This window comes from Antechinus flavipes, chromosome 2 (genome assembly GCF_016432865.1).
Source record: "Antechinus flavipes isolate AdamAnt ecotype Samford, QLD, Australia chromosome 2, AdamAnt_v2, whole genome shotgun sequence".
Classification (NCBI taxonomy): Eukaryota; Metazoa; Chordata; class Mammalia; order Dasyuromorphia; family Dasyuridae; genus Antechinus; species Antechinus flavipes.
The window spans coordinates 316,957,694-316,985,270 of NC_067399.1; the positions used below are offsets into that span (position 1 = coordinate 316,957,694).

General features: G+C 34.7%; 1 protein-coding gene across 7 annotated transcripts in view; it reads right to left on the minus strand.

The window, feature by feature from the left end:
- The window catches only part of TTLL5 (tubulin tyrosine ligase like 5), a 392,042-nt gene that overhangs the window by 11,014 nt on the left and 353,451 nt on the right, over positions 1-27,577 (minus strand). For 5 of the 7 annotated variants that reach the window (XM_051977560.1, XM_051977557.1, XM_051977556.1 and 2 more), the window contains one exon: positions 25,575-27,233. The exons of the other annotated variants lie outside the window; for them this stretch is intronic. In XM_051977560.1, the coding sequence (XP_051833520.1) occupies positions 27,124-27,233 (110 nt within the window). In that variant the 3' untranslated portion in view covers positions 25,575-27,123. Of the gene's footprint in view, positions 1-25,574; positions 27,234-27,577 lie in introns of those variants that run through there. 7 annotated transcript variants of the gene reach the window in all.

Sequence of the window (27,577 nt, forward strand, 5' to 3'; positions counted from 1 at the left end):
TATTGCATTCTGAATCCTTCATTTCTCCACGGGAGATGAGTGGTATATTTCATCATTAGTCCTCCAAAATCTCAGTTGGTCATTATGCTGATAAAAGTTAAACTTTAGTAACATTCCAACACATTTATATACCATAATTTCTTTGGTCATCTCTCAATTTATGGGCATTTCTTTGGATTCCTAGTCTTTTCACTTCAAAAAGCATTATACATATTTTTTATATCTGATTTCCCTGCTGAATAAAATATATTCTTGTACTCAATGGTGTATGTGTGTGTGTTCTTTCCTTATTTTGATCAGTTAAATGAGAGATTGTTTTCATTCATTCCCTTTTATCCTCTCCTCCTTATTTTGTATAGATGTCTACTTGTGTATCCTGATTATGTGAGATAATTTTCCTTAAATTTCCTTTCTCTTTCCTTTCTACTTTCTTCAACCCTCATGTATTCCTCTTCCCTTCCTTTTCCATTCTTTTCTTCAGATCATCATGACATTCTCATTCTTGGGTCATGTCTAATTGGATTCTATGAATCCTGATAATGAGGGGACACGTACTGTTTCCCTATACCTAAATGTAAGCAATTTATCCTTGTTTAGTTCTTTGTTGTTCCTTCATGTTTACCTTTTGATGTTTCTTCTCATTCCTGTGTTTGAACTCTGGTCTTAATCAGAAGTATTTGGAAGTTCTCTGTTTTATTAAAGATTTATCCCTTTTCTCCTACCCGAAAAGTAATCATGTTCAGATTATTTGAATAAGGTATTTTTAGCTATAAATTCATACCCTTTGTTTTCTGAAATATGGTATTTCAAGCTTTCCATTTCAATATGGTGGGTAATTGCTAAAGTATGTGTCATTCTGATGGTAGTTCCTGAATGAATTCTTTCTTTTTGACTGCCTATAGTATTTTTTTTTAACTCAAAGCTCATGCCCATCAGAATGTACCCTTCTGTTTTGAGGGCAGCTATTGGTTTTTTGTTGTTGTTGCTGTTTGGGGATTCGGTGTTTTTTTTTTTTTTTTTTTTTTGCTTTCTTTGGGTCCTTGGTGTTTATCCTAGTGCCTGGTATGTAATAAGTGCTTAATAAATATGATTGTTGACTGAATTACTGATTATGAGTCCTGTGATTTGAATTCAAATATCATAACTTTTATCTTAGTAATGTGAATATCAAATATGTAGCTTCTTTGAAAACTGTAAACTACAAAAATAAAGTATCATTATGACCCACCCAGATTACTGCTATTGTTTTCTGCACGAAAGTGAGATCAATTTCTCACTTTTAATTTAGACAACTGATATGAGTTCTTTGATTATCTTTACCTGAAAAATGGCATCATACAATGAAAACAACAGTGGATAAGGCATTAGGAGCTGTGGATTCTAAGTATAATATATTATAATATTATATGGGATAATATTAACATATTATATAGGTTATATATTATATAAATTATAATATTTATAATATATAAATATTATAGGTTAAGAGGCTTTTAGTTGCAAAAACCTAAGACACTCAAATAGAGTACTGTCAGATTTGACTGACATAATGAAAGTATGAGGGGACTTTGAAAAGGAAAAGAGCTAGATAAAGACAAAATATGATTATTAGCTTTATTTTTGCATATCTTTGTTTCACAATCAATAATCATCTGGTTCTACCTATTTTGTTCTTATGGCTATTTCCAAGTCATATGGACCATTTTCTGTTCCATCAAATTCCCTTCTATCTTTTTATTCTGGCTGCCATGACTGTCATTTTCCTGCCATGACCATTTGGAGTTGCTGTTATTCCTTCTTTACTACTTTCAAATCTGCTCTAAAACCAAATCTTTGGGAGAAAATCCATTGTAAAAGGTCTTCACCTTCTGGGCTCACAGCATAAATCTATGAATATCTTATAGAAAACACATGAAATAGGGCCATCTTTGTCCTCTGAAAAGAATAATACTAATAAATGTTCTTTCTAAGTAAGGAAAATGGAGTCATGTACATTGTACACAGTTTATCTTGGAACTGCATTCTGCTTTTTAAAGAGATTTGGACAGACTACATTGGCCAAAAAACAGGACTAGGAAAACTTGCACTGTATGTAGGGAAGGGATACAGTAGGGAATTCAGATGGTTTACATGCTGATGTAAAATTCCATTTCAAGAGCTTCCTTTAAAATAATCACTGGAAACCAGTTCAAGTGAGATCTCCAACATACGTCTATTTTTTTTTTCTTTTGGCAGCGGGGTAGGATTTGGAAGGATTCCAGCTTAAGAAACTATAATGTTTTGTTGGAGTCGGTCCCTAATTGAAGATATGCAGATGTTGTCTCCTATGGGAGGTCTTTTCTGACCTATCCCCACAGCTGTCAGTACTATTATATTTCATTCCTTAAAGCACCTTATATTTCATTATCTGAATATATGTTCTATTTCCCTAGTCAAATATAAGCTGGTTGAGGCCAGGGACTTTTCCCCTATTTTTGTCTTTGTCTACCCAGTGCCCAGGACAATGCCTTTGCATATTAACATTTTAATATTATATTAATATTTAAATTAATATTTGCATATTAAGATTGTTGAATCAAATTGCTGAGGCCCTACCATCTTATGTTCTTATTCCAAACTTTTTGAGGAAAACTGAAATGAACCCCAGAATCACTTCATCATCTTGTTAGCGTGCAACTAACAGATAACAGGAAACAGCTTCTTCCTTTCATAAAACAAAAGCAAAGGGAAACTCCAGCACATCAAAAAAAAAAAAAAAAAAAGTTCCAACAACTTTCTAATTGAAGCTAAAATTCAAGTTAGATTTTTTGATATATTAGAAGTGGGAGCCCCTCACATTTACCTGATAGTTAAATGCTAAGGTTGACTTCATACTTACATTATCATACTCATAGTGATTCTGCTCTTCTATGTCTGGTTTTATGGGGTTTTTTGTGTTTTTTTTTTTTTTTTTTGAAAAAGGATCAGGAGAGAAAGGGCTTCCACAGAAAAAGGAAAAGGAACCTGTATAGGTGTTTTGGAGAGGGTTTGGATTTCTGAACAAGGCAGAAGGCTGAATATGGAAAAGAAGAGATGTCAGAAAAATTTGAGAAATGAAAAAAAAGTAGTGGTTCATGATTCCCCAAGGAGTATAATCAGACAACTATTACCCTTATTACCAGTTATTAGAGTGATCTAATAACAACAATAGAGGGGTCTGTTGTCTTCTAGGGACACATATATAAAGCATAGCAGAAACCTCCTAAGTCTTATCAAAGTGAATGACTGCTATTCACTTAAGAGCATTTTCATGGGCACAAATAACAAAAGTAGGTCAAAGATTACAAAAAAGAGTTTTTGTTCTTTTTTTGGGGGGGGAGGAGGAAGAGGGATTTATAAAGGAGATTGGGTGATAGTGATAGATAAAAAAGAAAGAGTATAAATCAAACATTTAAAAATACCTAGAAATGCAGAAAGAAGTTCAGAAATGGGCATAAATGAGCAGGGCAATGTTGGAGCTACTGAGTTAAATCTAATAAACTTTTAAAAGTCTTTTTTTTTTTCATGTTCACATATAAATTTTTTACCCTGTTTTTCTTTGTGTAGAGAAACTCCCATTCACATTCACTGACATTCCACAAGTTCACAATAATTTTAAGAATTTTTTTTTAAAAAAAGAAATGCATTTGCTGGGTTCTTGCAAATCTAATCAAAAGGGCTTTAGATTTAAAAGGATGCAGAAGGAAGACAATTGCCAATATATCTACCAATGCTGCTGAACAACAATGAAGAAAAAATAGCAAAGGGGATACTTGGAATCTCTCAGGAAACAAAATCCAAGAATGGAACCTGCAGTAAAAACTAAAAACTCACATGCCATATCACATATACCCCAAATTTAGACAAGAGGCATTTGAGGTTCTAACACAAGGAAACAAATTTGACCCCAGCTGATCACCAAGTCTTGGTGGGATGAAACCCATGTTTGAATAGGACTCTTATTCTAAAGAAACAGGAAAGACGAAAGGGGTGGAGGGAACTGATTATTAATAAATCTGGAGGCAATGAGGTGGCACAATGGATAGAACACCAACTCTGGAGTAAGGAAGACCTGATCTGGCTTCAGACACTTCCTAGCTGTGTAATCATGGGGAGGTCACTTAACCCTGCTTATCTCAGGTTCTTCATTTGTAAAATGAGCATAATAGTAGTTGCTACTTTTAAGGTTGTTGTGAGGATCAAATGAGATTAAAAATTGTAAAGTACTTAGCACAATGCCTGATGCGTATTAAGTGCCATATAAATGTTAGTTATTATTAGTACACTACACTCATAAAAAGAAACTCACAGACTTCGTAGGGAATGTTGATTAAGAATATTTTGGTAAAGGGAAAAACAAGGGATTCTGTCAATGATGTATGTACTATGGAGAAACCGAACAGAAATAGGAAATAGATGATGTGGTTGGGAAACTGATTACAAGTTTGGTGTAGAGCCATGATATAATAGTAATGGGAGATTTCAGTTATGTAAACCTCTTATATAGTTCTGAATCAAGTGATAATTTCATACTTCAAAAGGTAGAACAACCAACAAAAGTAAATTCTATTGAGCTCTGACTGTCACTACTAGCAGGGTGAGAATTCAGGTTGCTGAGAACATTGAGAAGTCATTTGTGCCTTATAGTCTATGTTAGGGAAGGAAAGAAAATCCTGGAAGAATTTAACTTTGGGACATTAGATTTCAAAAGGTTAATAGGAAGGCTAGATAGGCTCTTATTAACTAACATTCTACAAAAGAAATCAGCCTAGGTGGAAAGAAACTTCTCAAAGATAATAGTCTAAAGACTCAAAGGGAAACATCCCTATTAGAAATCACCTTTTTCTCTCTTTTTTTTTTTTTTTTTTTTGCATCTAAACTCCTTGAGAAGGCTACTGACAACAGGAGCCTTCACTGCCTCTCTCCTCCCTCTCCTTTAAACCCTCCTCATTGTGGTTCCTGATTTCATTGATGTATTATGATTTTGTAGTTCCCTGATTTCGAGGGGGGCTTTTGTTCTAATAATAAGTCAGTAGTCCTAAATCTTCTGGCTTTGGAGTCTGCCTCAGGAAACTCCCATGCCCAATCTGTCTGATTCTGAATAGACCACTCCTCAGTCAGATACCATAAATCAAACTCCTGAGACAATAGTGAATAGACCACTTCTCAGTTCATTGCTGATTGTTAGATAAATAGATAATCTATTGATTAGTGATAACCAAATACTGGAGATCATTTCTCTGGGGCATAGAATTAGCATGTTAATGATAGAAAGGGGTCTCCTTTCTCTTAGGAATTTGCTAATTTCTTTTGGAACTCAGTTCACTTGAAATGGCATTACAATTACAATAAACTTTGCTCTTTGACTAGGAAATGGGTTCAAGCCTGAAATTCAAGTCTGCAACCTCCAGACACTGCTTTATGATCCCAAACCTTTGGGTCCCATTTCCCAAATTAAGTATTATCATGGCACTGAAATTGCTCTCTCTATAGCAGCCAGTGAGCTCTTCTCAGTGGCCAAATATAATGGCTTTTTGTTTTTTGTTGTGGTTTTTTTTTTTTTTTTTTTTTTTTTTTATCCTTTCTGACCTTTCTTCAGTTTTGGATATTACTGATCCAGGATATTCTACTGGATAATCTCTTATCTCTAGGTTTTCGTAATACTGTTCTCTCCTGGTTTCCTTCAAGACTCAGCTTGAATCCTTCTGACCAGCTAATCTTAATATTATCCAAAGATATGGTTAATGTTTGAAAGGAAAAATAAAAAATGTAAAATTATCATTAAATGAGTAATAAAAGATTGACACAAATTGCATGGAGAGATTTTTTTTTCATTATTTAACTCTTTCAATTAAATTTTTGCTTTTTTTTTTTTTTTTTTTTTTTTTTGCTTCAAATTAGTATTTTCTCAGATCTGATAAAAGAGAAAAAATGGTAAGGGCTCATGAGCTGTGATTTTGAGCAGATATTGACCCAAAGTGTATCTTGAACTTGAGTATACTTTTCTTTTCTTTTCTTCTTTCTTTCTTTCTTTCTTTCTTTCTTTCTTTCTTTCTTTCTTTCTTTCTTTCTTTCTTTCTTTCTTTCTTTCTTTCTTTCTTTCTTTTCTTTTTTCCTTCATTTCTTTCTTTCTTTCTTTCTTTCTTTTTTGAATGCAGGAAAGATTTTATTTTACATTCTTGCAAGAATGGGTGCTTAGGTTAGTAGACACACCTTTGAAACTGCAAAAGCATTCTTTATTAATTGAATATTACAGAAGTTACACACATGACTCTCCACCCACCATTACATAAGCCCCAATGGACCTTACATTCTAGAAGGGGGAAGGTAACTGGAGGAGAGGTAAGAGCAAAGAACAAAAGATTCTTTTTAATCTTAGGCATTATAGGGTATAGTTTTCAGAAACTTTGTTTTTTTAAGGTGGCACTATATATACATATATGTACTTTTCTTAAATTGTAATTTTAAATTTGAATTCTATTTCAGTCCTTAATATATGGCTTAAATTATAGGCTAAGCCCCACTCTAGTTTAAACTCCTTCAAAGCAAAGATTTTTTCTTTCTTGTGCATACGTAATTCACTAGCTAATAATTCACTAAAAATTTCCCCCAATACAATGTACATATTTGAATAAGAATTATACTTTTCCTCCAGTACCACTGCAAAATAGAAATAAAGTTGAGAGGACCAGTGAAGAAAAACACTAAGAGAAGGTCTTTGATACTCTGGATATAAACATAGTATAGAATATTAATTGGCTAAGATCAAATGTAAAATCATGGTAAACTCAATAAAGTATTTCTCAGATAAAGACAAAGAGAGTGAGAGGTTAAGTTTTTCACTTCTTATATATTTGTATTTTGTTACTACTATTAGTTTCTTAAATATGTAGCTGTAGAGAAGATCAAAGTCTATAGAAATAGAAAGATGATTTTTGTTGACTTGACTTTTGTTCTACTCATCAGAATTTTAGAGGACTAGGAAAGAAAGAATATGTACTTGGAAATCCAGGTTGTATTTGGAAGGTCTAGAATATAGAATACTTAGGTCTAAATGATCATTTGTAGTGTGCTGAAGCATGAAAGAACCTAGAAGGTTGGGATCCAATCTTGACTTCCATCCTTACTGGCTGTATGACCTTGTACAAATCAGTTGACCTTTCTGGATCTGTTTTTTCATTCATGAAATGGAAATAATCATAGCGAGATACCTTACCTCACAGGATTGTTGTAAGGAAGTCCCATTGTAAACTGTTAAGATGTTACTGATAGACAAGCTAATTATTATCTTTAGTGGATAAAAAAATTGAAATCAATTTATAATATATAAAATGAGGGAATTTCTTTCCCCCCAAAAAATGAAGTTGTAAAGTTAAAGATTTCTCATTGAGAATGACAGACATGTGAACAATAGATCTGACACTTAAAGAATGATCCAGCCTGAATAGTATCTTAAGGAGTATCTAGTCAAATACCCCTTATTTAGAAAATTAGAAAACTGACACCTAGATAAGTGATTTATACAAACACATTCATGCTGGGACTAGTAACTATGGTTTACTGTTCTTTTCCATAGACCATACTACCAAGTATGGTCATTTCATTCTAAGCCCCATTGGGTAGGGATATTTCTGAACACCTACCTCAGTACACAAATTTTCTCTTATCACGGACAAGATAATTTTATATAAGACTGTCAACTGCTGTGTGGCCTTAGGATAACTAGAGGGGAGACAGCAGGAAAAGCTCCCTAGGATGCTTAAAAGAAAAATGGATTTATGCCAAGGATAATTCTTGGAACAAATGTGAAATCAAATACTTCACACTCAGTCCCTTTTCCAACCCTCTAAAAGGGAAATGAAATAGCAGGATTAACCTACTCTTTACCAAACCTCCTTCTGTTTCCTTTAAAGTCCCATGACCCAGGCAGATCCCATTTCCTGTTACTCTCCTCTCTATAGTAATGAAGGGAGTACCCAGGACAGGAGTAAGAGGTTGTTACCATTCAGTAATCACCAACAATAAGGGAGTGCTTGCTGGAGAAGTACTTAAACAAGTAGAAACAAGTTACATTAAAAAACTTACATAGGCCGATGTTTCTATATTAATAGCATGGATTATTTATTTGCAAAGCAGAGATGTAAAACTACCTTAGAAGCTACTAGAACGGCCAATCTGTGTAACAAGGAAGGAATCAGATTGAGTTTGTGTACTAGCAGTATTAGAAAATGGTTTGCAAGTTCTTTCCAAAAAGAAAAAATCTAAGTACTTTGAAGTGAAATAACAAGAGCTATTCCCCCATAAATAAATAGTCAGAGGATATAAATGACTTTTCAAAGAAAGAAAACCAAAGTATTAAAAAAAAAAATCATGAAAAAATACTCCAGATTAATGAACATTGATTACTAATTACCACAGAAAATATAAATTTAAGAAAATGAGGTTTCATTTCTTGCTCACTAGATTGGCAAGACTAACAAAAAGGAAAATAATTGTTGGAGGAATTTCACTGTGAATAGAGCTATGAACTGGTTCTGTGTTTCTGAAAAGTAGTTTGGAATTGTGCCCCCAGAGTCACTGAATTGTTCAAAAATATTTGAACCAGACATGCCACTATTAGACTTATATTTAAAGAGAAAAAAAGACATGAAAAGGACAAGAAAAGTAAAAAAATAAAGTGTGACTGTAAAGTGAAGATAACCACTGAGTAAGCCCTAATTGTAATTCAAAGCAATTTAATTAAGTACTCTTTATGGAGTGCCATGTTTAGATTCTACCCTGGTTGGTTAACAGTTCTAGAGGCTTGTTCACTCTTCTAGAACTTGACATCCTCTTATAGTTTCTCAGCAGGATACATAGAGCAGAAAAAGCCACTGTCTTTTTCTGATGCTAAACTCAGCTAAAAAGTATTTGTCTGGAAGCAATCTTTGGTATACCCCAAGGTATTCTGGACCTTCAGTGGCTGATTGGGTTCACTCAAGGTATCTCCAAGAATCCCCCTTCAAAGTCCAAGCCACTTGTGTTGTCACATCAAAGGAGAGTAATAGGAGAGTAAGATGGGAGGAGTGCTATAAACAGTAGAATTAAAGGGATTAACATTGAGAACCAAGCAATTGGTAGCCAGCAGTTCAGAAACCCATTCTCAGCTGCTGCTACCCAAGGATTTAGAAGAAGAGGTGAAGCATAAGTCACTGAAATTATAGTCAAGGTCTCTCTTTGTTTAGTGCTGACTAACGCAGCAGAAATACACTGCAGCCAGACACCTTTCCAAAGAGGGAGAGTACAAGTGAAGCCAGACACAGGGACAGCTGCTCTCCTCTAGAAATGCCATTTCACTTCAATGGATACTTTAATGTGTGAAAAGCCTGGTTAGGAGGCCATGATTAGCCAGTTTCCCCCCTCTGTTAGTAAGACATAGTAAGACACTATGTCAACTGGAGTTGTTAAAATTTAATCTTCTATATGCAGAAACTGTATTTCTCCTTTGAAGATTATTCCACCCAATTTTAAGGTCTGGATCAACACACTCTGAGGCACTTAGCTCTTTCCAGGGTACCTTCTCCAGATTGCCCAAATGGTAACATGCTCAAGCAAAGTAAACTAATTTGAATACTTGTCCAAGGAAATCAGAATTTTAAAAGTACATTTTATTGTTCTCCAAAATGAAAAAATATAAATGTAAAATTCCAAAGTCAATTAAAAATTATTTCTAGTTACTTTCTGTTATGGATTATTCTTTAAGCTTCACTTCTTTATTAGTGTGGATAGTCAACATGATTTTATATAATCTGAGTCATGTTAGAGAATCTCAGGATTGGAGGCAAGAGACAACTTCTATAATTAAGCAAATGAGCAACTTAGCCCATGTTATATGATAAACAGCCTCACTAGGTTGAGCACAAATAAACAGTTTTGGTTGTAATCAAATATGCAAAACCATTATTATGCAACAAAATAATTAAACATAAATGATAAGCAATTTAAATATATGACTATAAGATGGGTATCATTATTACATATGTAAAGTGGATGTTTTAGTTTTTTTTCTTTTTGGTTTCCTATTCTCAAAGTATTTAGAAATAGCAACACAGTCTACATTTTTTCCTCTGATATCAGATACAATTTAACCCTCCTCAAGTAATTAAGGTGTTTTTTTTTTAACATAATCTTAATGTTATTATTTATCAAGCTAACCCATATTCATGATTAATACCAGATAGTTGAAATGTGTCACAAATATCAATTAAATATGTTAAATTATTAATATTATATTTATTGTCTCTCAAGAGCAGGGATTGTCAAATTTTTTCATTTGCATCCTTAACACAGTGATTGGGATATAATAAGTGTTTAATACATGCCTTTAAATTCATTCAAGAACCTCTATAAAATCATGTCAAACAACTTCACTTTTCATCTTCAAACTCATAGTGTAGGGTAGTGGTTCTCAAAGTATGGTCTAGAGAATCCTGGGGATCTCTGAAACCCTTTTAGAGGGTCTACAAATTCAAAAATAGTTTTAATTTCCAATATGGCAAATGTCTATAAATATAACCCAGATAAACAAAAATGCTTTGGAGAGATTCTCAATAATTTTTAATAGGATAAAAATACTGAAAACAAAAGTTTGAGAACCACTGGTGTAGGGTAATTCTCCACAATGGGATTAGTACAAAGGGAATGTTGCCTACTCAGTGGCTCAACAGGGACACCTGTTCAAAAATATTAACTCCTTTATTAGGGTTTGCATTGATTGTTTTGAAATATGCTCATACTCCTGATAAAAATCTCACTATACTTCCATTATTGTTTAACCTCTCTATTTTCAGTTATCTATAATTGGAGTTGGAAAACAGAATTTAGGAAGCATAAGAGAAAAAGGTATAAGGAGACTTCCCCAATCCAAAGATCAACTTTAAATACATTAACAATTTTCCTCTGCCATCAATCCAACTTCACTGATCCTAATCCAAAATGAGGCAAATCCTTGGTCTGGTGGGGTTTAGACATGATAAGACTGGCCCAAACCAAGATATAGGTTTCACAAATATAGTGACAGAAAGGAAATCAGATTTCATTTAGCAATATGATCATAGCTTTTAGAACTAGAAGAGATCTTGGAAGCCACAGAGCACAAGCCTCAAGGAAAACAGGTATAGGGAGGTTAAGTGTTTTGTCTACAACCATACAGAAGACCACACAAGTACTAAGTAGTAGGTTGGTAGGTAGGTAGATAGATGAATAGGGAGACAGAAAGATGGATTGATGGTTAATTAAATAGCCACAAAAGATAGAGCATCTATCAAGTCCTTATTCTATATCAGGCACTACATTAAGTGCTGAGGTTAGAAGCAAACCAGACAATCCCTGCTGTCATAAGGTCCTGAACTAATGGATGAAGACACATAAAGGAGAGCGGGAAAGCTGGGATGGGGAAAGGGAAGAGTAAGCACTTGGACTCAAGTCCTTTGACTTCAAACTTAGCATTCTTTGTCATGGTTGAATTTAGCCCTCAACTTAGTTGGTAGCCTGGGAAAACAGAAAGGAGAGGTTAAAGTCATCTAGTAGGTCACAATTCAAATTTATTCATGGGAATAAAGGAACAGAATGTAAAATAAGCTTAGAGAGACAGATAAGGGCTACAGAATATTTTTGGGACAGATAGGAAAAAGACAAGGAAGTGGGCAAAAGAAGAAGCTATTCTGAGATCTCTTTCTAGACCCTAATTCATGATTTTGTGACTGGCAGCATTCTTAGCTTGGGTTTTTCAAAAACTTCTGGCTGACAAGTGCACTTGCCTCTGAGTGCAGAAATCATGGAAGAACATTAAGGCCTCTGGATAAGGAAGTCTGTGAGCCTTAGGCCACACAGGAACCTGATCAAGTATTCCTTCTAGCAGGAGAGGAGGATGTGGTTCTTTCCAAAATACCACTCCCTTGCTGGGAATTCATTCTTCCCCTTCTACTCTTGACTTAGTCTTACACATAAGGAGACTAAGTTGAATGGTAAAATTTAAGGTGAGGATTCTACCCCAAAGTGTCTCTTAGCCTCTCCACCCCTGAAAATTTCAAAAATTGGAAATTCATTTTGAGTTAACAAGCAATGAAATCCAACAAGCTGATTAAGCTTATGGTAATTTTAATGGCTGAGTGGCATAGAGGCCTGAAGTCAGGAAAAGTAAGTCACTTAACCCTGTTTGTCTCAGTTTCCCCATCTGTAAGATGATCTGAAGAAGGAAATGACAAGTACTTAGGTATCTTTGCTTTTAAAACAAAACCAAAAAAAACCAAACGGGATCACAAAGAATTGGCTGCAAGTGAAATAACTGAATCACAACACCATAGGAGGAACTAGAGACCTCAAGGGCTGAGGAGATAGGATATTGGGAGCCAAGAGTAGCTGTTACTTGTCAGTCTATATTCCACCTTCTTCTTATTCCCTTATTGCTCTAGGAAGTACAAGGCTTGCATTGGTGTACTGAATAACTCTTGTGCCTCCTTTCTGAAATAGCCTTTTCTGGATCCCACCTAAAAAACCAGCTTATTCCCTGAAAAAAAAAAAAGCTACTTCCATGGTGAAACAGAAAGAAACATTAAGATTTTTTATAGAGACAGACCCAGGAATAAATCAAGTCTACCCAGACCCCAAAGACAAAACTAGGAAAAATTAAAAGACAGATTTAATAAAAGGAAACATCCTCACAATTAAGAGTTATTCAAAAGTGGAGTAGGCTAACTTAGGAAATACATTTACTCTCCTGTCATTGGAGGTTTTTAAGATGGCTAGTTTTTGATTGTCTCATAGAACAGGGATGCTTGTTTAGATATGTTTTGGACCAATCGGCTCCTGAAGTCCCTTTTAAGTTCTTGAGATTCTGTGATTCTAATATTCGGCAGCTATAAAACCAAAGATATTGTGCCTCAGCTGAATTTTTTCTAACACTGTAACTGATGATGGAATGGAATGCATATTCATGAATATTTTCATAAAGACAATATAATAAAGTAGAAAAAGCATGGACGAGAAGTTAGGAGACTGGGGTTCTGATTTCAAATTGCTCATCAATGGGAGAATGGAAAGGCAACTCAACAACTATCTAGCATAAACTATAAATAGAATCCTCAATATAACATAACCAAAAATTGGTCACCCAGCCTCTGACAGAAGATTCCCAATGCAAGGAAACCTTATTCTGCCCAGGCTGGCTTTAGTGTCTGAGCACCTGAGCTATAATCTTGCTCTGGTCATTTCTCTGGGCCTTAGTTTCATTCTATATAGAACAAGAGGACTGGATTAGATGCCCATCAATATTCTTTCATCTAAATCTATGACTCTAAGAATGGAGAACCACTGAGGTCTCTCTTACCTCTGAAAGGCAGGCACTTCTAATTGTTAGGACATTTTTCCTGACATTATGCCTAAATTTGCCTCCTTGCAAAATTCTATTATCTGTGGCCAAATAGAACAAGGCTGCTCCATCTTCTAAAGAACAGTACTTCAAATACCTGAATACAGCTCCTATGTACCTAAGCTTTCTCATCTCCATGCTAAACACTCTCAATATAGGACTAAATTTGATTTGCTTGGCCCCCGAAAATAGAACTAGAAGCCATGAGTAAAGAGCTGCAAAAAAAGCAGATCTAGACTTATTAGAATTAGAATTCTTAAGAAAAATGACAAATGTTGGAGGATGTAGAAAAATTGGGACACAAATGTATTGTTGAAGTTATGAACTAATTCATAAAGTCCTTCACAATATAGTTATAACCTACCATTTCCAACCTGATTATATATTACTTTCTTTCCAGCACTTTATGGTCCATTCTAACTAGATGTCATATTGTTCCTTACACATGATACTCTATCTACTTCAGTGTTTCTTGCATTGGTGTGCTCCATGCTTGGGATAAACTTTCATCTAAGTGTCACCTCTTCGAATTCTTGTTTCCTTCATATTCTGCTCAAGTGATTCCTTTATATAGAAACTTTAATACTTTTCACCACTACTAGATAGATGCTAATGTCCCTTTTGTCCCCTTCCCCAAAATGTACCTTGTATTTATTTTTATATATATATATATTATGTATACTTATTTATGTACATGTTGTCTGTCACAATAAAATGTAAGCTCCTTGTGGTCAGGGGTTACTTCATTTTCATCTCTTAGCAACTATCAGAGTCCCTGGTACTTTTTAAGCACTCTTTGATTGATGGAGTCATATGACACAGACTTAAGGCTTTTCACCATCCTAGATGTTCTCCCCTGGATACTATATAGTTTAAAATGGAATACAATATTCCAAACGTCATCTAAACAATGTCGAGTACAGAGGGACTTGCCATCTTATTCCTGTGTACTACACCTCTATTAATATATCCCAAGACTACCTTCTGTATACATATGTAATTACAGAAAAAAAATCTACAATTCAAAGTGGAAAGGTGAATAGAATTCAACAATGTAATGTTATTGCTATAATAAGCGTGAATGATATCAGGATCATAAATAGGAGTAGAGAAAAATAAGATTTGTGGAATAAATTTTCAATTATACTCATTAGTTCAAACATAGTTAAAGTGTAATGTTTACTTTTTGATTAAGAGAAGCTTCACAGATTAAGATAGAAATTTGAAAAATGATTAAGATATCATAAAATCTTTTAAGCATGCTTAAAACATGAAATTTTGTCAATTCAGAAAATTTCCAGAAAAGTCCATCTCTAAGGCATCATTAGCTCATGGAGTTAACTATCAAGCTCTGGCAGGTCCAACCTGGAAAATTTCCAAGGAGAGGTCAAGTGACTTACAGGATAACAGATTTAGAACTGGAAAGTAATTGAGGGGTCATCTAGTGCAATTAGTCAATCAACAAACATTTAATGGCTGTCCCTTTATTTTACAGGTGAAGTAGCATGGCTTCTTGAGGGGAAGTGGCATGGCTGATGTCACAAAGTAAGAATAAGGTGAATAGAAAAGCCAGAATTCAAACCCAGACTCTCTGACTAAGGAGTCAGGGGACTGCCATCAAAGCATCAGCCTAGGGAAATTCAAAGAGATGTGTGACCTTATCAGAATCACAAAACCCTGAGTTCAAATCCTGTTTCATATACTTACTAGTTATTTGACATGAGACAAATTACTTAACCTGTTCTCAGCCTCTTTGTAACATGGGGTTAACAATATCATTTATTTCACAAGGATGCAGAGAAGAAAATAAGATAACATTACAAACATATACAAAATTGTTTAGAAATCTCCAAAAGATATTCTTATAATACAACTAGCTCTTCTAACTCAAGAGAACTGACCTGCAGTTAAGAAGACTGAATTCAAATATAGCTTCAAATATTTCTTAAGCTGTGTAACCTTGAGCAAATAATTTGCCCCCTATCTGCCTCAGTTTCTCCATCTGTAAAATGGGGATAATAATAGCACCTACCTCCCACGGTTGTTATAAGGATGAGGCATTATTGGAAAGTGCTTTGCAAACCACAAGACACCTATAAATATTAACTATTAGTATTTTTCAAAGTAAAACTTATTTTAGACATAGAGCTGTTGACCAAATTATTGGGTGGGTGGGGTTCATAATCTATATTGATAGAAGGAATATTATAGGGTTGGAGCCAGGATGGCAGAGTGAAGTCAACAATTTTGCTGAGCTTTCCCAATCTACCCTTCCAAACAACTTTAAAAAGTGTATCAAGGGGCAACTAGGTAGCGCAGTGGACAGAGCACTAACCCTGAAGTCAGGAGGACCTGAATTCAAATCTAGTTTCAGACACTTAACCCTTCCTAGCTGTGTGACCCTGGGCAAGTCACTTAACCCCAACTGTCTTTGCCAAAAAAAAAAAAAAAAAAAAAAAAAAGTGTATCAAATTGAATTCTGAGTAGGTTAACTATCAAAATGTCACAATGAGTCATTTTTCCAGATTGGGATAACCTAGGCAGATAGAGATGTTTGTAGATAAAGGGATAGAAGATGGCCTGGAGCACAGAACAGTTGAGGACCTTAGATGCAGCATCAATGGTGGCAGTACTGGGAATGCCCAATTCTTCATCTAGGGAGAATGAAGATCTGGCCAGAAAGAAATCCCAGACAGAAACTTTGAGCTAGAGTAGAGTGCAAAATAAGCTGAAATTTGGAAGTTCTCCTGCTCAGTACCACTTCCAAGCAGAGAAGATCACAAAGGGAGTAGGGCTCCTAATTGATAAGGACCAGAGCATAAACCAGCAGGTCAGTGACCAGATCAAACTCAGGACTACTTCCAGCATTTTGGAAGCACTGAAAAACTTAAGAGGACCCTAGACCTGGGTGTGAAAACAGCAGGACATAAAAGCCTGAAATTCAGGCCAATCAACTCCTTCTTTTCCAGAGGGGAGCAGAGCCCAGTTCTAAAATAAAATTTTTAGACTTGAGTCGAGAAATAAGCTGAAAAAAGAAGCAAACAACAACAACAAGAACAACAAAACCAGACCCCCCCCAAAAAAATAATAAAAAAAATCTACTTGGTGACAGGGAAGGTCAGGAAGAAGACAATGACCTGAACACATTTAACATAAGCAAAGCCTCAAAGAAATATGTAGGTTGGACACATACCAAACAAAAAATTCTAGAAGACCTAAAGAAAGAGATTTTTTAAAAAGAGTAAAAAGATGATTTTTAAAAATAAAATAAAAATGATAAAGGAAAAATGGGAAGAGAAGAGCAATTCAAGAAAATAATGAAAAGAGAACTAACCATTTGGTAAAAGAGCACAAAATATTGGAAGGAATACCAAAAAATGATGGAATTGTGCAATTCTCTGAACTTTTAAAGAGAAGAAAAAAAGAAAGGATTTTGGGAAGATGATAGAATTAGCAAAACTTTTGGTTTTGTGAATTTCTTCCACAAAAAAAAAGAAAGAGGGCTCAGAGGGAATGTAGAATAACCGAAATAAACAAAAATCAGGCTAAAATAGTTGCTTCCCTAAGACAACCTAAGAAGTCCATAGGAAAGAAAGGACCTCCAGAGGTAGAAGTTCTTCCTGAATGAAGTGCAAACATCTCCAAGCCTACTTTGTGCAATCAACAAACAAGCCCTGGGGAAAGTTAGGAACTTGCATCTCATGGACAGTATGGAGATCTGATAGTAGAATAAGAGAAGATTGAAGGATCTTCCATGATTAAGGGATGCCAAACTATGCTGACTAGATATGTTTTGGCTGCCACTGCTGGGGAGGAGCTAGCACACATCTGGTGAGGGGTAAGGGTAGGGACAGGGACCCTATTGGCTATGGGCACCTTTAGGAGATCATAGTCCCTAGTTTCAATTCTAGGAAAGAGAGAACAGCTGTAGTTGGCAGCAACCAGAGAGACAGGGAACAAAATCATATGTGGGACAGCATGACCAAGGGCTCCAGCTGTGGCTTAGGAGTGGAGAAGAGAGTTCAAAAAGCCCAGAAGAAACATCAAATAATAATAGTAAAAAGGACCTGAGGATTGGGGCATTATTCCCAGATTTTAGGACTAGAGCTTGATCAAACTAATAGCTGCTAAAAATTAAAATAAAACAAAAATAAAAGTGAGCAAACAAAGGAGAAAGAACCAAACCACAGAGAATTGTTAATGGTGCTATAAAAGATCAGAATTATATTCAAAGAAAGATAATGGAACTAAAAAAAGCCATTCCTTTTTCAGTGAGAAATATAAAATGGTTGCAAATCTGACAAAGATTTCTTTGACAAACTTAAAAAGAACTTTAATAATAGAATAAAAGAAACTAAAGAAAAATTAGAAAATAAGAGCAATCCAAGAAAATCAAGAGAATTATGAAAAGAAAGTCAGCCAACTTGAAATAGAGAACTAAAAATTTAGGGAAGAAAGTTCCTTGAAAACTAGAATTAGGCAAAAGGGAAGCTAATGACATTCTAAGAAAGAAATAAATCAAAAGGAAAAAAAATAGACGACAATGTGAAACATCTCATCAGAAAAAACTCATCTGAAGAACAGATCGAAGAGAAATAATATAATATTAGTTGGACTGCCTAAAAATTATGATTAAAAAAGAATCCTGATACATTATTATAAGAAATAATCAAATGTGTTCTATTATTATATAAGCTTTCTTGAAATGGAAATTAGTATATATTTTGATCCTCATGTTCGGCTGTGCGCATAACAATGGCTTTTTCCCCTATTTTTCTTTTGTTTGTTTTTCTTTTATTTTTTGTATTTGTTTTTACAAAATAAATAAAAAATGAGCAAAGAAGAAAGAATTCAACAATAGATAGCTATAAGGAGGATAAAGATAACTGGGGTTCATATTTAGAGGAAGATAATGAAGCTTAAAAAAGTCACTCCTTTTTCAATGAGAAATGTCAAATGTCAAATAAAAACTATATGACTATAAACATACAACACTTTTTATACAAATAAAGTTAGATCTAAATAAATGAAGTAATATTTATTTTTCATGGGTAGGTAAAGCGGATATAATTTTTTAAATGACACTTTTACCTAATTAGTCTATTTATGTAATGCCATCCCAATTAAATTACTAAAAAAAGTTTTTATTTAGAAAAAAACAATAACAAAGATCATTTAAAATAACAAAAGATTAAGAAATTAAAAGAAACCAAGGGGAAAAAAGATGGAAAGAAACAGATTCAGCCATATTATGAGGTAAGGGCAAGTATAAAATGGTTAATTTTGATTAAATTAAAATTTTCTAGTACAAAACAAAATATATAGCTAAGAATAGAAGGTATGTAGAAACTTGAGGGGAGGGAACTATCACAGATAGAATATAATTGGGTTGGAATATTGCTGTAATGCAGGAAATGATGAGCTGGGGGATTCAGAAAAAAACATGTAAAGACTTATGAAAGAAGAAGCTATCTACCTTGAAATGGAAATATGTATGGTCCTATATATATGTGTAGGAGTGTATATGTGTATATTTTATAGATTTCTATGTATATGAAAATGGGTATACAGCTTGGAAAATAAAAGTGTAGTATTAGGTTTTCTTGAACTGGAAATTTATTGCTTTATCCTTTCTTATGTTCTGTGTACATGGAATTTTTTTTTTCCTTTTCTTATTTTGTACTTAAGTTTAACATAAATTTAAAAAATGAAATCATTGAAGAAAAAGGTAAAGAATCATGATAATTACAATTCAGTGATTCTTCAGCATAATGCTGAATATTAAGTCTATGTTATGGAAACACCTTAAATGATGAAGTTCTTTTCATATATTTGCAACTCAAAAAAACTTTCAACTAAATTGAATTCTACATGACAATAGTGCATTATGGTGAATGTTCAGTGTACATAGTGAATGTTCAGTGTACATAAGAGCTTGTCATGGAATATAGTGACTGGATGGTTTCTACTTTGAAGATATAACTGCTTTAAAACTGAAGAAAGAAGTAGATAAATTTAACTTCAAGAGAGTGGATTAGTTATAAGTAAGAATTTCCTGACTGTGAAACTTGTTAAGAAGTACAACGAGCTGAGGAAAGCCCTGGTATCTCTGACACCAGTTGTTTTTAAAAAATACATATAACCTTTCATCTCTCTGGGAAGATTTAGGTAGGGATTCAACCCTGAAGGCAGGGGGATAAACTACTAAAATATCTGCTAGTATTGAAATTTGATCTCTATACAGTGATTACATTTCTAAGGCATCAGAGACCGAGTCCATTATCAATTGATCAACTCACTGAGTATTGACTATGTGTCTTGTACTGTACTAGATACTTTGGGAATACAAAATAAATTTAACTTATTCATTTTAAAGTAAAAGAAAGACAAGATGTATACAGTAGGAAAAGTCAGAAAACAATTATGTAAGAAATTATATGCAAGACATATAAGTCTTCATGGTGGGCCTTGAGGGATAAGATGGGTTTTGCTAGGAGGGGAGAATTAAAGACAATATTCCAGGTCAGTAACATAATGAGCAAAAAGGAAGAAGGAATATATAATACCAGGGGATCAGTAAAAAAAGTAGCCTGATCAGATCATAAAATTTGTGCTGAAGAATAGAGGGAATTTAGAATGGACGAGTAGATATAGGGGGACACACATCAAAAGAACAACAACAAAAAAAGGGCTTTACGATCCCAGATCCTAATACAAAGGCTCAAAAATGATTAATAATAATTAAACTAGAAAGTTATCAACAATGTAAACAACAGCTTTCTTTAAGAAGTTCTGGCATCTCTTGATATGTACTTCGTAAACACCTCAAATTTAAGACAGGGTTAAAGAATGTTCTTCCCAATAAAAGACGTTAATTAGGAGTACTTTTTGACACCAAAGAGGTATTGTTTTTTCTCTAGATAAAACAAAATTATCATAGTAACTTCTGATTGGATCTTATCCTTACCTTACCATTTCCCAAGCAGATTAACATCCTACTTACCCTCAATAGTCTACTCTGAACATTATATTTCATTGATAAGAGTTATGGGGACATTCCAGCTCAGGATCAGATCCCTAAATAATATGGATTTGGGTTTCAAGTCAGGAAAGTTCCTTCCCCATCTGTTTTTATCTATGGCCTTACCCAAGAACACTATAGCATAAGACAGATGAGATGAGTATGTATAAGGGAATTCAAATTAAGAAATATTGCCCCATTCTTCTTCATTACTCCCTTTGTTTTTTATACCAGATGCCATGTTTAAGGCTATACAATTATAAAATATGAAAGATCATGTACACTAATACATGAATATTCAGTAGCACCCCCACCCAAGGTATCGTTCCCCCAACTTGCACTCCTAATAGCAGGTTGAATTTCCACAGGGGCAACTATTATGTAGGTCCTGGTGGGTCACTACTTCTGGGCTAGTCAGCCTTATAGATGCATTTAGCTCTTAGAAAACATTTATTCAAATGGAATAGCAAGAATAATAGTTTTGCCCTTCCACAAATAGAAAGAAGTAGTAACAGCTATAGGACATAAACAAAATACAATAGTAATGAGCCACACATTTATGAACCACATGTAACCAAGGCAAATCACAATGGAAAGAGTAGGGTTTCAATGTCCTTTCCTTCTTCAGAGTTTAAGTAAGCTGCAGAGTCCACAGCAGAAGGAGGTGTCAGTGTTGATAAAGGATGAGTCACTTCATTGTTAGATTAAGTTGGGTCCCCGAAGGGCATCTCAATTGGATAGATGGTTCAGCTGGGTTTCCTTGTCACACATATTTTTTGGATGGGTCAATCCATTACCAGGGTGGGATAAGTAAGGCACTTGACTGACAGGCAGGATCTTTAAAGGAACAGGTCAATTCATGGGACTCCATGATCTGTTTCTTCATGATCAGCTGCAGTCTCTATCACCTCCAGATTCAGGTAGATCTGGGTGTTAACTATGCTATTTCAGTCGGGATGCTACTTTTAGAAAAAGGCAGATTTAACTTTGACCTAGGATTTGTAGAAGTCTCTTCAGCTCTGTTCCTTTATTTCTAAAGTCTGTCACTTTATGGGTAGACAGTGGGAAACTTCTGGCCTTCCCTAGTTGACCATTTCTCCTTGTTCAAGACTAAATTTCCTAATTTATGGTGATCATCCAGTTACATTTTCCAAATTCCAGGTGGATTCTATGCAAAATGATTAGCTGGGGACAGTGGTGTGAGGCAATCTATTGAAGCAAGTTCATTATCTCAGATGACCTTTTCATATGTAATTAGGTTACTTAAAATCTCAGAATTGTTTTTAAGGATATAGAAGACCTTCAGGACCTTATGCTTAAAGTTAAGAGGTTTTTGTCCTAGTTCCTTGTGATTTTCACCTTTTTCAAAATCTAAATGGGACATCTCCCCATAATTCCTATTTGTAAATTTCTACTTTCCAAAGATAGGTCTAGAATCCTGGGAGACACACTTCATTGAGTGCTAGATTTGGAGTCAGGAAGAGCTGAGTTCATATCCAGTTTCAGGTGCTTACTAGTGAGATCCTAAGCTATTCACTTAACCCTTTTCTTTCTTTTTTTTTGGAGAGAAGGGGTTTCTTTTTTTTATTTTATTTTTTATTATATCTTTTTACATACAAAACATATGCATGGATAATTTTTCAACACTGATCCTTGCAAAACCTTCTGTTCCAACTTTTCCCCTTCTTCCCCCCACCCCCTCCCCTAGATGGTAGATAGTCCCATACATGTTAAGTATGTTAAAGTATGTTAAATACAATCTATATTTACATATTTATACAGTTATCTTGTTGCACAGGAAAGATCAGATTTAGAAAGAAGGTAAAAATAACCTGAGAAGGAAAACAAAAATGCAATCAAACACTAACAGTCACTTAACTCTTTTCTTGCCTCAATTTCTTCATCTGAAAAGTGAGAGTAATAATAGGCTTTACTTCCCAGATTGTTGTGAGGACAAGATAAGACATTTGGAAAGTCTTTGCAACACTGTTGCAAACATCTGCTGTTATTGTTGGTGTTATTGTTTTCCAATCCAAGAGATATTATGTATCGTACTAAGTACCAAAGGACAGTCATTGTCCTCAACAAAGCTTACAATCTAAAGGAAGAGACAATACACAAACAGGAAATAGGGAAGGTGAGAAAGAATGATACATCAAGGGGTGTTTTCTCTGAGAAAGTAGTTTTTGGTCTATTTGTTCAGTATCATGCCAATCAAACTGTCAAAAAATTATTGGATAGAATTAGAAAAATAATAACAAAATTCACCTGGAAGAACAAAAGGTCAAGAATATCAAGGGAATTAATGAAAATTAATGAAAAAGAAAAAGGACGGTGGGCTAGCCATACCACATCTAAAACTACATTGTAATGCAGCAATCATCAAAACTATCTGGTATTGGCTAAGACATAGAATAGTAGGTCAGTGGTATAGATTGGTTACAGGTGACAATAATCAATGACAATACTAATCTAGTGTTTGATAAATCCCTAAATCCCAGCTTTTGGGATAAGAACTCAGTATTTGACAAAAATTGCTGGGAAAACTAGAAAATAATATGTCAGAAACTCAGCATAAACCTACATCTTATACCCCATACCAAAATAAGGTCAAAATGGGGCCTGGAATAATTTACATGAATTAATGCTGAGCAAAACAAGCAGAAATAAGAAAACACTGTAAATAGCAACAGTAAGATTATATGATTTTCAGCTAGAATAGACTTGGTTCTTCTCAGTAATTCAATGAGCCAGTGGTTGCATTGGATCTCAATAAACTTTGGATAGAAAATGCCATCATCATTCCAAGAAAATTATAGAGACTGAATGCAAATCAACTCATGCTATGTTCACTTTTTTTCCCCCCTTTTTCTTTTGTTTTTGTTTTTCTCTCACGATTTTCCCCTTTTGTTCTGATTTTTCTCTCCCAACATGATTCATAAGGAAATTTGTAATTAAAAAATGAAAATACATCTATAACAAAAAAGTTGTTTTTTTACACATAACTGGAGATAATAAAATTTAAAATAATAATAATAAAAAGAGAGAGTGTACTTTCTGCCCTCCAAGGAAGATATTGGGAGGAAATTGGTACTGTGCCCTCTAGCCCTCCAAACCAAGGGGAAGAGAGGCTCAGAAAGGTCAAGTCAATCAAAGCTTGAGTTAGCAGCAGAGTGGTGATTTTAAAAGTGCTGAGCTTAATCTGTGAGGGCATCTTGTTCCATCCAAGTGAAACCAGGCAAGGCAGCAGTTGCAAAGTATGAGATTGTGGGTTTGATTGATATTGATCTTTTAGATGTTTCTGTGTCTTAAAGCTTCAAAGTCAGGGAAACAAAAAGTATGTTGCGACATACTCTTGGGGGAAAGGAGAAAGATAGTAAGTATGTACACAGCTAAGTCTGGATTAATGTAAATGATGAATTCTCTGAAGTTGTTGCATCATTTGAATTCACACCATACTTCCACTGAGCTGGAACCAGTTATCATGTTTTATATAATTATAACTTTGAACAGTATGACTTCATGTAATTCTTTTTTTTTTAATTAAAAAAATCCTTTTTGCCACCTGGATTCCCTAGCTTCACAGAGGTATTCTCAATCTTCTGAGTTCTTCTCAAGTCTCTTATCCCTTTCCTCTTCTTTCTGAACCCAAGATTTAAGATTCATCTTTTATTGATCAAATAAAAACCATTCATTTTTTCCCCCTTTCTGAGACATTTCAAAATCCCTTGACATCATCTCTTATTCTTGTCATCTCCTCCCGTCTGTCTATTCTCTTCTTGCATTTTTACTACTCTCTCCTGGTTTACTTCCTATCTGTCTGAGTGTTCCTTCTCAATCTCCTTTTTTGGCTCATCATTCACATCATATCTACTAATATGATCAGTAGTGATAATACAGCAGTTAGGTCTGTAGTGACCAGATCTATTAGCAAAATTTAATCATAAAAAAATTAAGCCAATACTTATTAATTACCTACTATGTGAGGAACACTACATTAGGCACTATATGAGAGGCAGTTTTTATAAGACATGTTCCATATCTTCTGAAGGCTTACAATTTTGAAGAGGAATATGCCATACATAAAAAATCTCACATAAAATGTGACAAGAGCAACAGAAAAGTATAAACAAAGTGGGAAGTGAAGTCTTGGAGACAGGAAGGAAAAGATTGTTAACAAGTAGGAAGAAGCAGTGAAAGCTTTCTTTAGGAAATGTATTCATTCTATAGATATAAGAACATATATATTCTCTGGATATAACTTAAATAGAGGGTAAATTTTCATTAAGCAGGGGTTGGTTAGTCAAAATAGTACAAAATGAAGCAAGGTGAGAGACAGTATATAGTATAGGATATTGGGTGCTAGACCTAGAATCAGGAAGACTTGAAGTTGAACAGGAACTCACTAGCTGTATGCCCTGACAAATCACCTAACCTCTTTATACTTTAGCTGTCTCATCTATAAAATGAAGGAGATAGGATCTGATGGCTTCTAAAGGCCCTTTCAGTTCTAAATCTATGACTCTATGAACTGTTTATTAGTTTAACCTGGGTCATTCAAAGCTACTTCATTCAAAGATTTCCTGATTCCTTGTGATATGAATTGTGAACATTTTCATTACTGCTATCCCATACTTCTAATGGGGATTATGTATAGAGGAGCTGAAACAACTTTTCCATGAGTTATATTACCCCTCTAAAATACATGTTCCATGAAGATATACCCTCTCTTGAAAAGGAGGTTGTTTGTATTATATAACTCTGCTTCTCCATCTTGTAGACAACCAGAGTTTTGCTTAACAGAAAGTTACCCATTTCAGACTGTAGGTTGGTGTTCATATCACTGTTTCTCAACAGTCTACAGTGATGAAACAAAATCTGAAGCTGAATTTTTGTGTGCTGTGACACACACCATATTCATACCTGCTCAGCATGTGGTCCTGCCACTTAAGCTAACCATTAAATACCGTATCATTCATAGTCTATTTTTGTCCCATTCAGCAGGATTGAAGTGGACATTTCAAAACTGACAAACAGACTGAACCCTGGACTTCACTTTTACTGATTCTAGTTAATAATAGGTTTCTAGTAAACATTGATGAAACTCCAGAGGATCAATGTTAAATATTAGGTTCAAGTCTCTCATTTATTGTAAATTAAAATTTGTAGCGGTGCACTGTGTGCTCCTGGTGCATGCCAGCACATGATCAAGTCATGAATTTAATGTTCTCTTTTCAATCTTGGAAGATGGGGGGGAGGGGTGAAAAGGGTCATAAGTCTTTGATACAACACATATTTTTTTCCATTTCTTTTCTTCCCTGGAGAATTTTGAGGATAAGTGCCTATCAAATAAATCTGCAAGTGTTTCTTCAAGAATTAAGAATAATAATTGAATATATTAGTGGGGATAGAAAGGGAGAAAGGAAATGTATCTTTAAAACATTTAGGTTTCATAGATTTTTGATTCTTTTGAAGAATATAGCAAGGAAAAATTATATTGATTATAATTCTGGCTAAATATGGATACAGCTTCTCCATAGTTGATTATAGTAGACTTTTCCCTCAAGATATGACCTTTAACTTAATTAATTTCTGCAATTTTACCTCCAGATCATTCTAACTCATACATCAATGACAGTTCTGAAGAACTCAAAAATTAGATCCTTTTCATTAGTTAGATCCTTTTCATTAGAAAGACTCAAAAAAGAATGAACCATAAAGAGAGAATACATTTTTGTTCCAGACCAAGGATTTCATTGATGAGGGAGCTCCCTGGTGGTGAAATTCCTCTTACTGGGCCTGAACAGCATCTCCACAGCTTATAGTCTTAAAGAGAGTTGCCTGGTGTCACAGAAATGCTAAATCAACCTGCCCAGATGTTACTTGGCTAATCTTTGCAAGAGGTGGTACTTGAACATAGATCTTCCTACTTCCCAGGATAACTCTCTATCCTCTTTTCCATGCATAGTATATTTAATTTTGTTTAGCTAAATTTGGAACCTATCTTTGTCCAACTCTAGGCTATCTCTTTTTTCATAACAGAGTGTTCTTTTCAGAAAATATAAATTATTTAAATGTCGGCAATGAATACTTAGCTTGCTAATCTTAATATGGGGAGACAAATACAGAAATTCAAGTTATCATTTACAAGTGAAAACCCAGCTGTGGCCTCTGTTTCCTACTTTCCCCCAAATTCCTATTTCAGTGAGAAAAATCTGAGACTGACATCCTTTACACTAGAGAGCTTTCATACTGCAGCAGAGCCACCTACTGGTGTACTCATGTATAAATAAGCAGGCTCAATTCTGACACTGTGGGGCCAACACAGCTTTGGGGATCATGTTGTTGCTGTTGCTGTTGCTGTTGCTGTTGCTGTTGCTGTTGCTGTTGCTGTTGCTGTTGTTGTTGTTGTTGTTGTTGTTATTGTTTTCTTTCTTCCTTTTTCTTTTCTTCCTTTTCTTTTCTTCCTTCCTTCCTTCCTTTCCTTTTTCTTTCTTTCTTTTTTCTTTCTTTTTTTTCTTTCTTTCTTTCCTTCTTTTATAAAATCTCAACCTCATTTTCAATTAGATCATTCCTTTCAGTATCTACTAATTAAGACTTCATGCCATGGAGCAAGGCCAGCAAGAAACAGGAGACAAGATTTCAGCTTACTTTTACCGTTACCTTAAACTGGCCCTTATTTCACCAACTTTGACTTTCTCTGTCTTATAAGTGCGGCAAGAGCTCCAGGAGGGGTGGGTAAAGGTTTGGATCGTGCGAAAATAACCTGAGGAGCATCCAAAGATCCTGAAAAATGGGAAAAATAATCCTACTTAAGTGGATCAAGGGGATCTTTCTCTCTAGACAGGGCCCATATCCATACCCACTCTTTTACTTCAACAGGTTAATTGTAGGGAAAAATCAATTCAGACCTCTATGAACACCTTGAACCTTTCAGAAGATGTACAGGTCAGAGGCCAGAAAGACAGAAATTCCATTTGGGTCAAGTATTTGAACAGCTCTTCATTACTTAAAATTCTAACTGAACAAGGAGTTCCAACAGTTTACAACACACTTGGGGAAAAGAACAATGGCTGTTAGTGGGATAAGTGTTTAGCTGAGTCCTGCCACATAAAGATGCTCATAAGGAA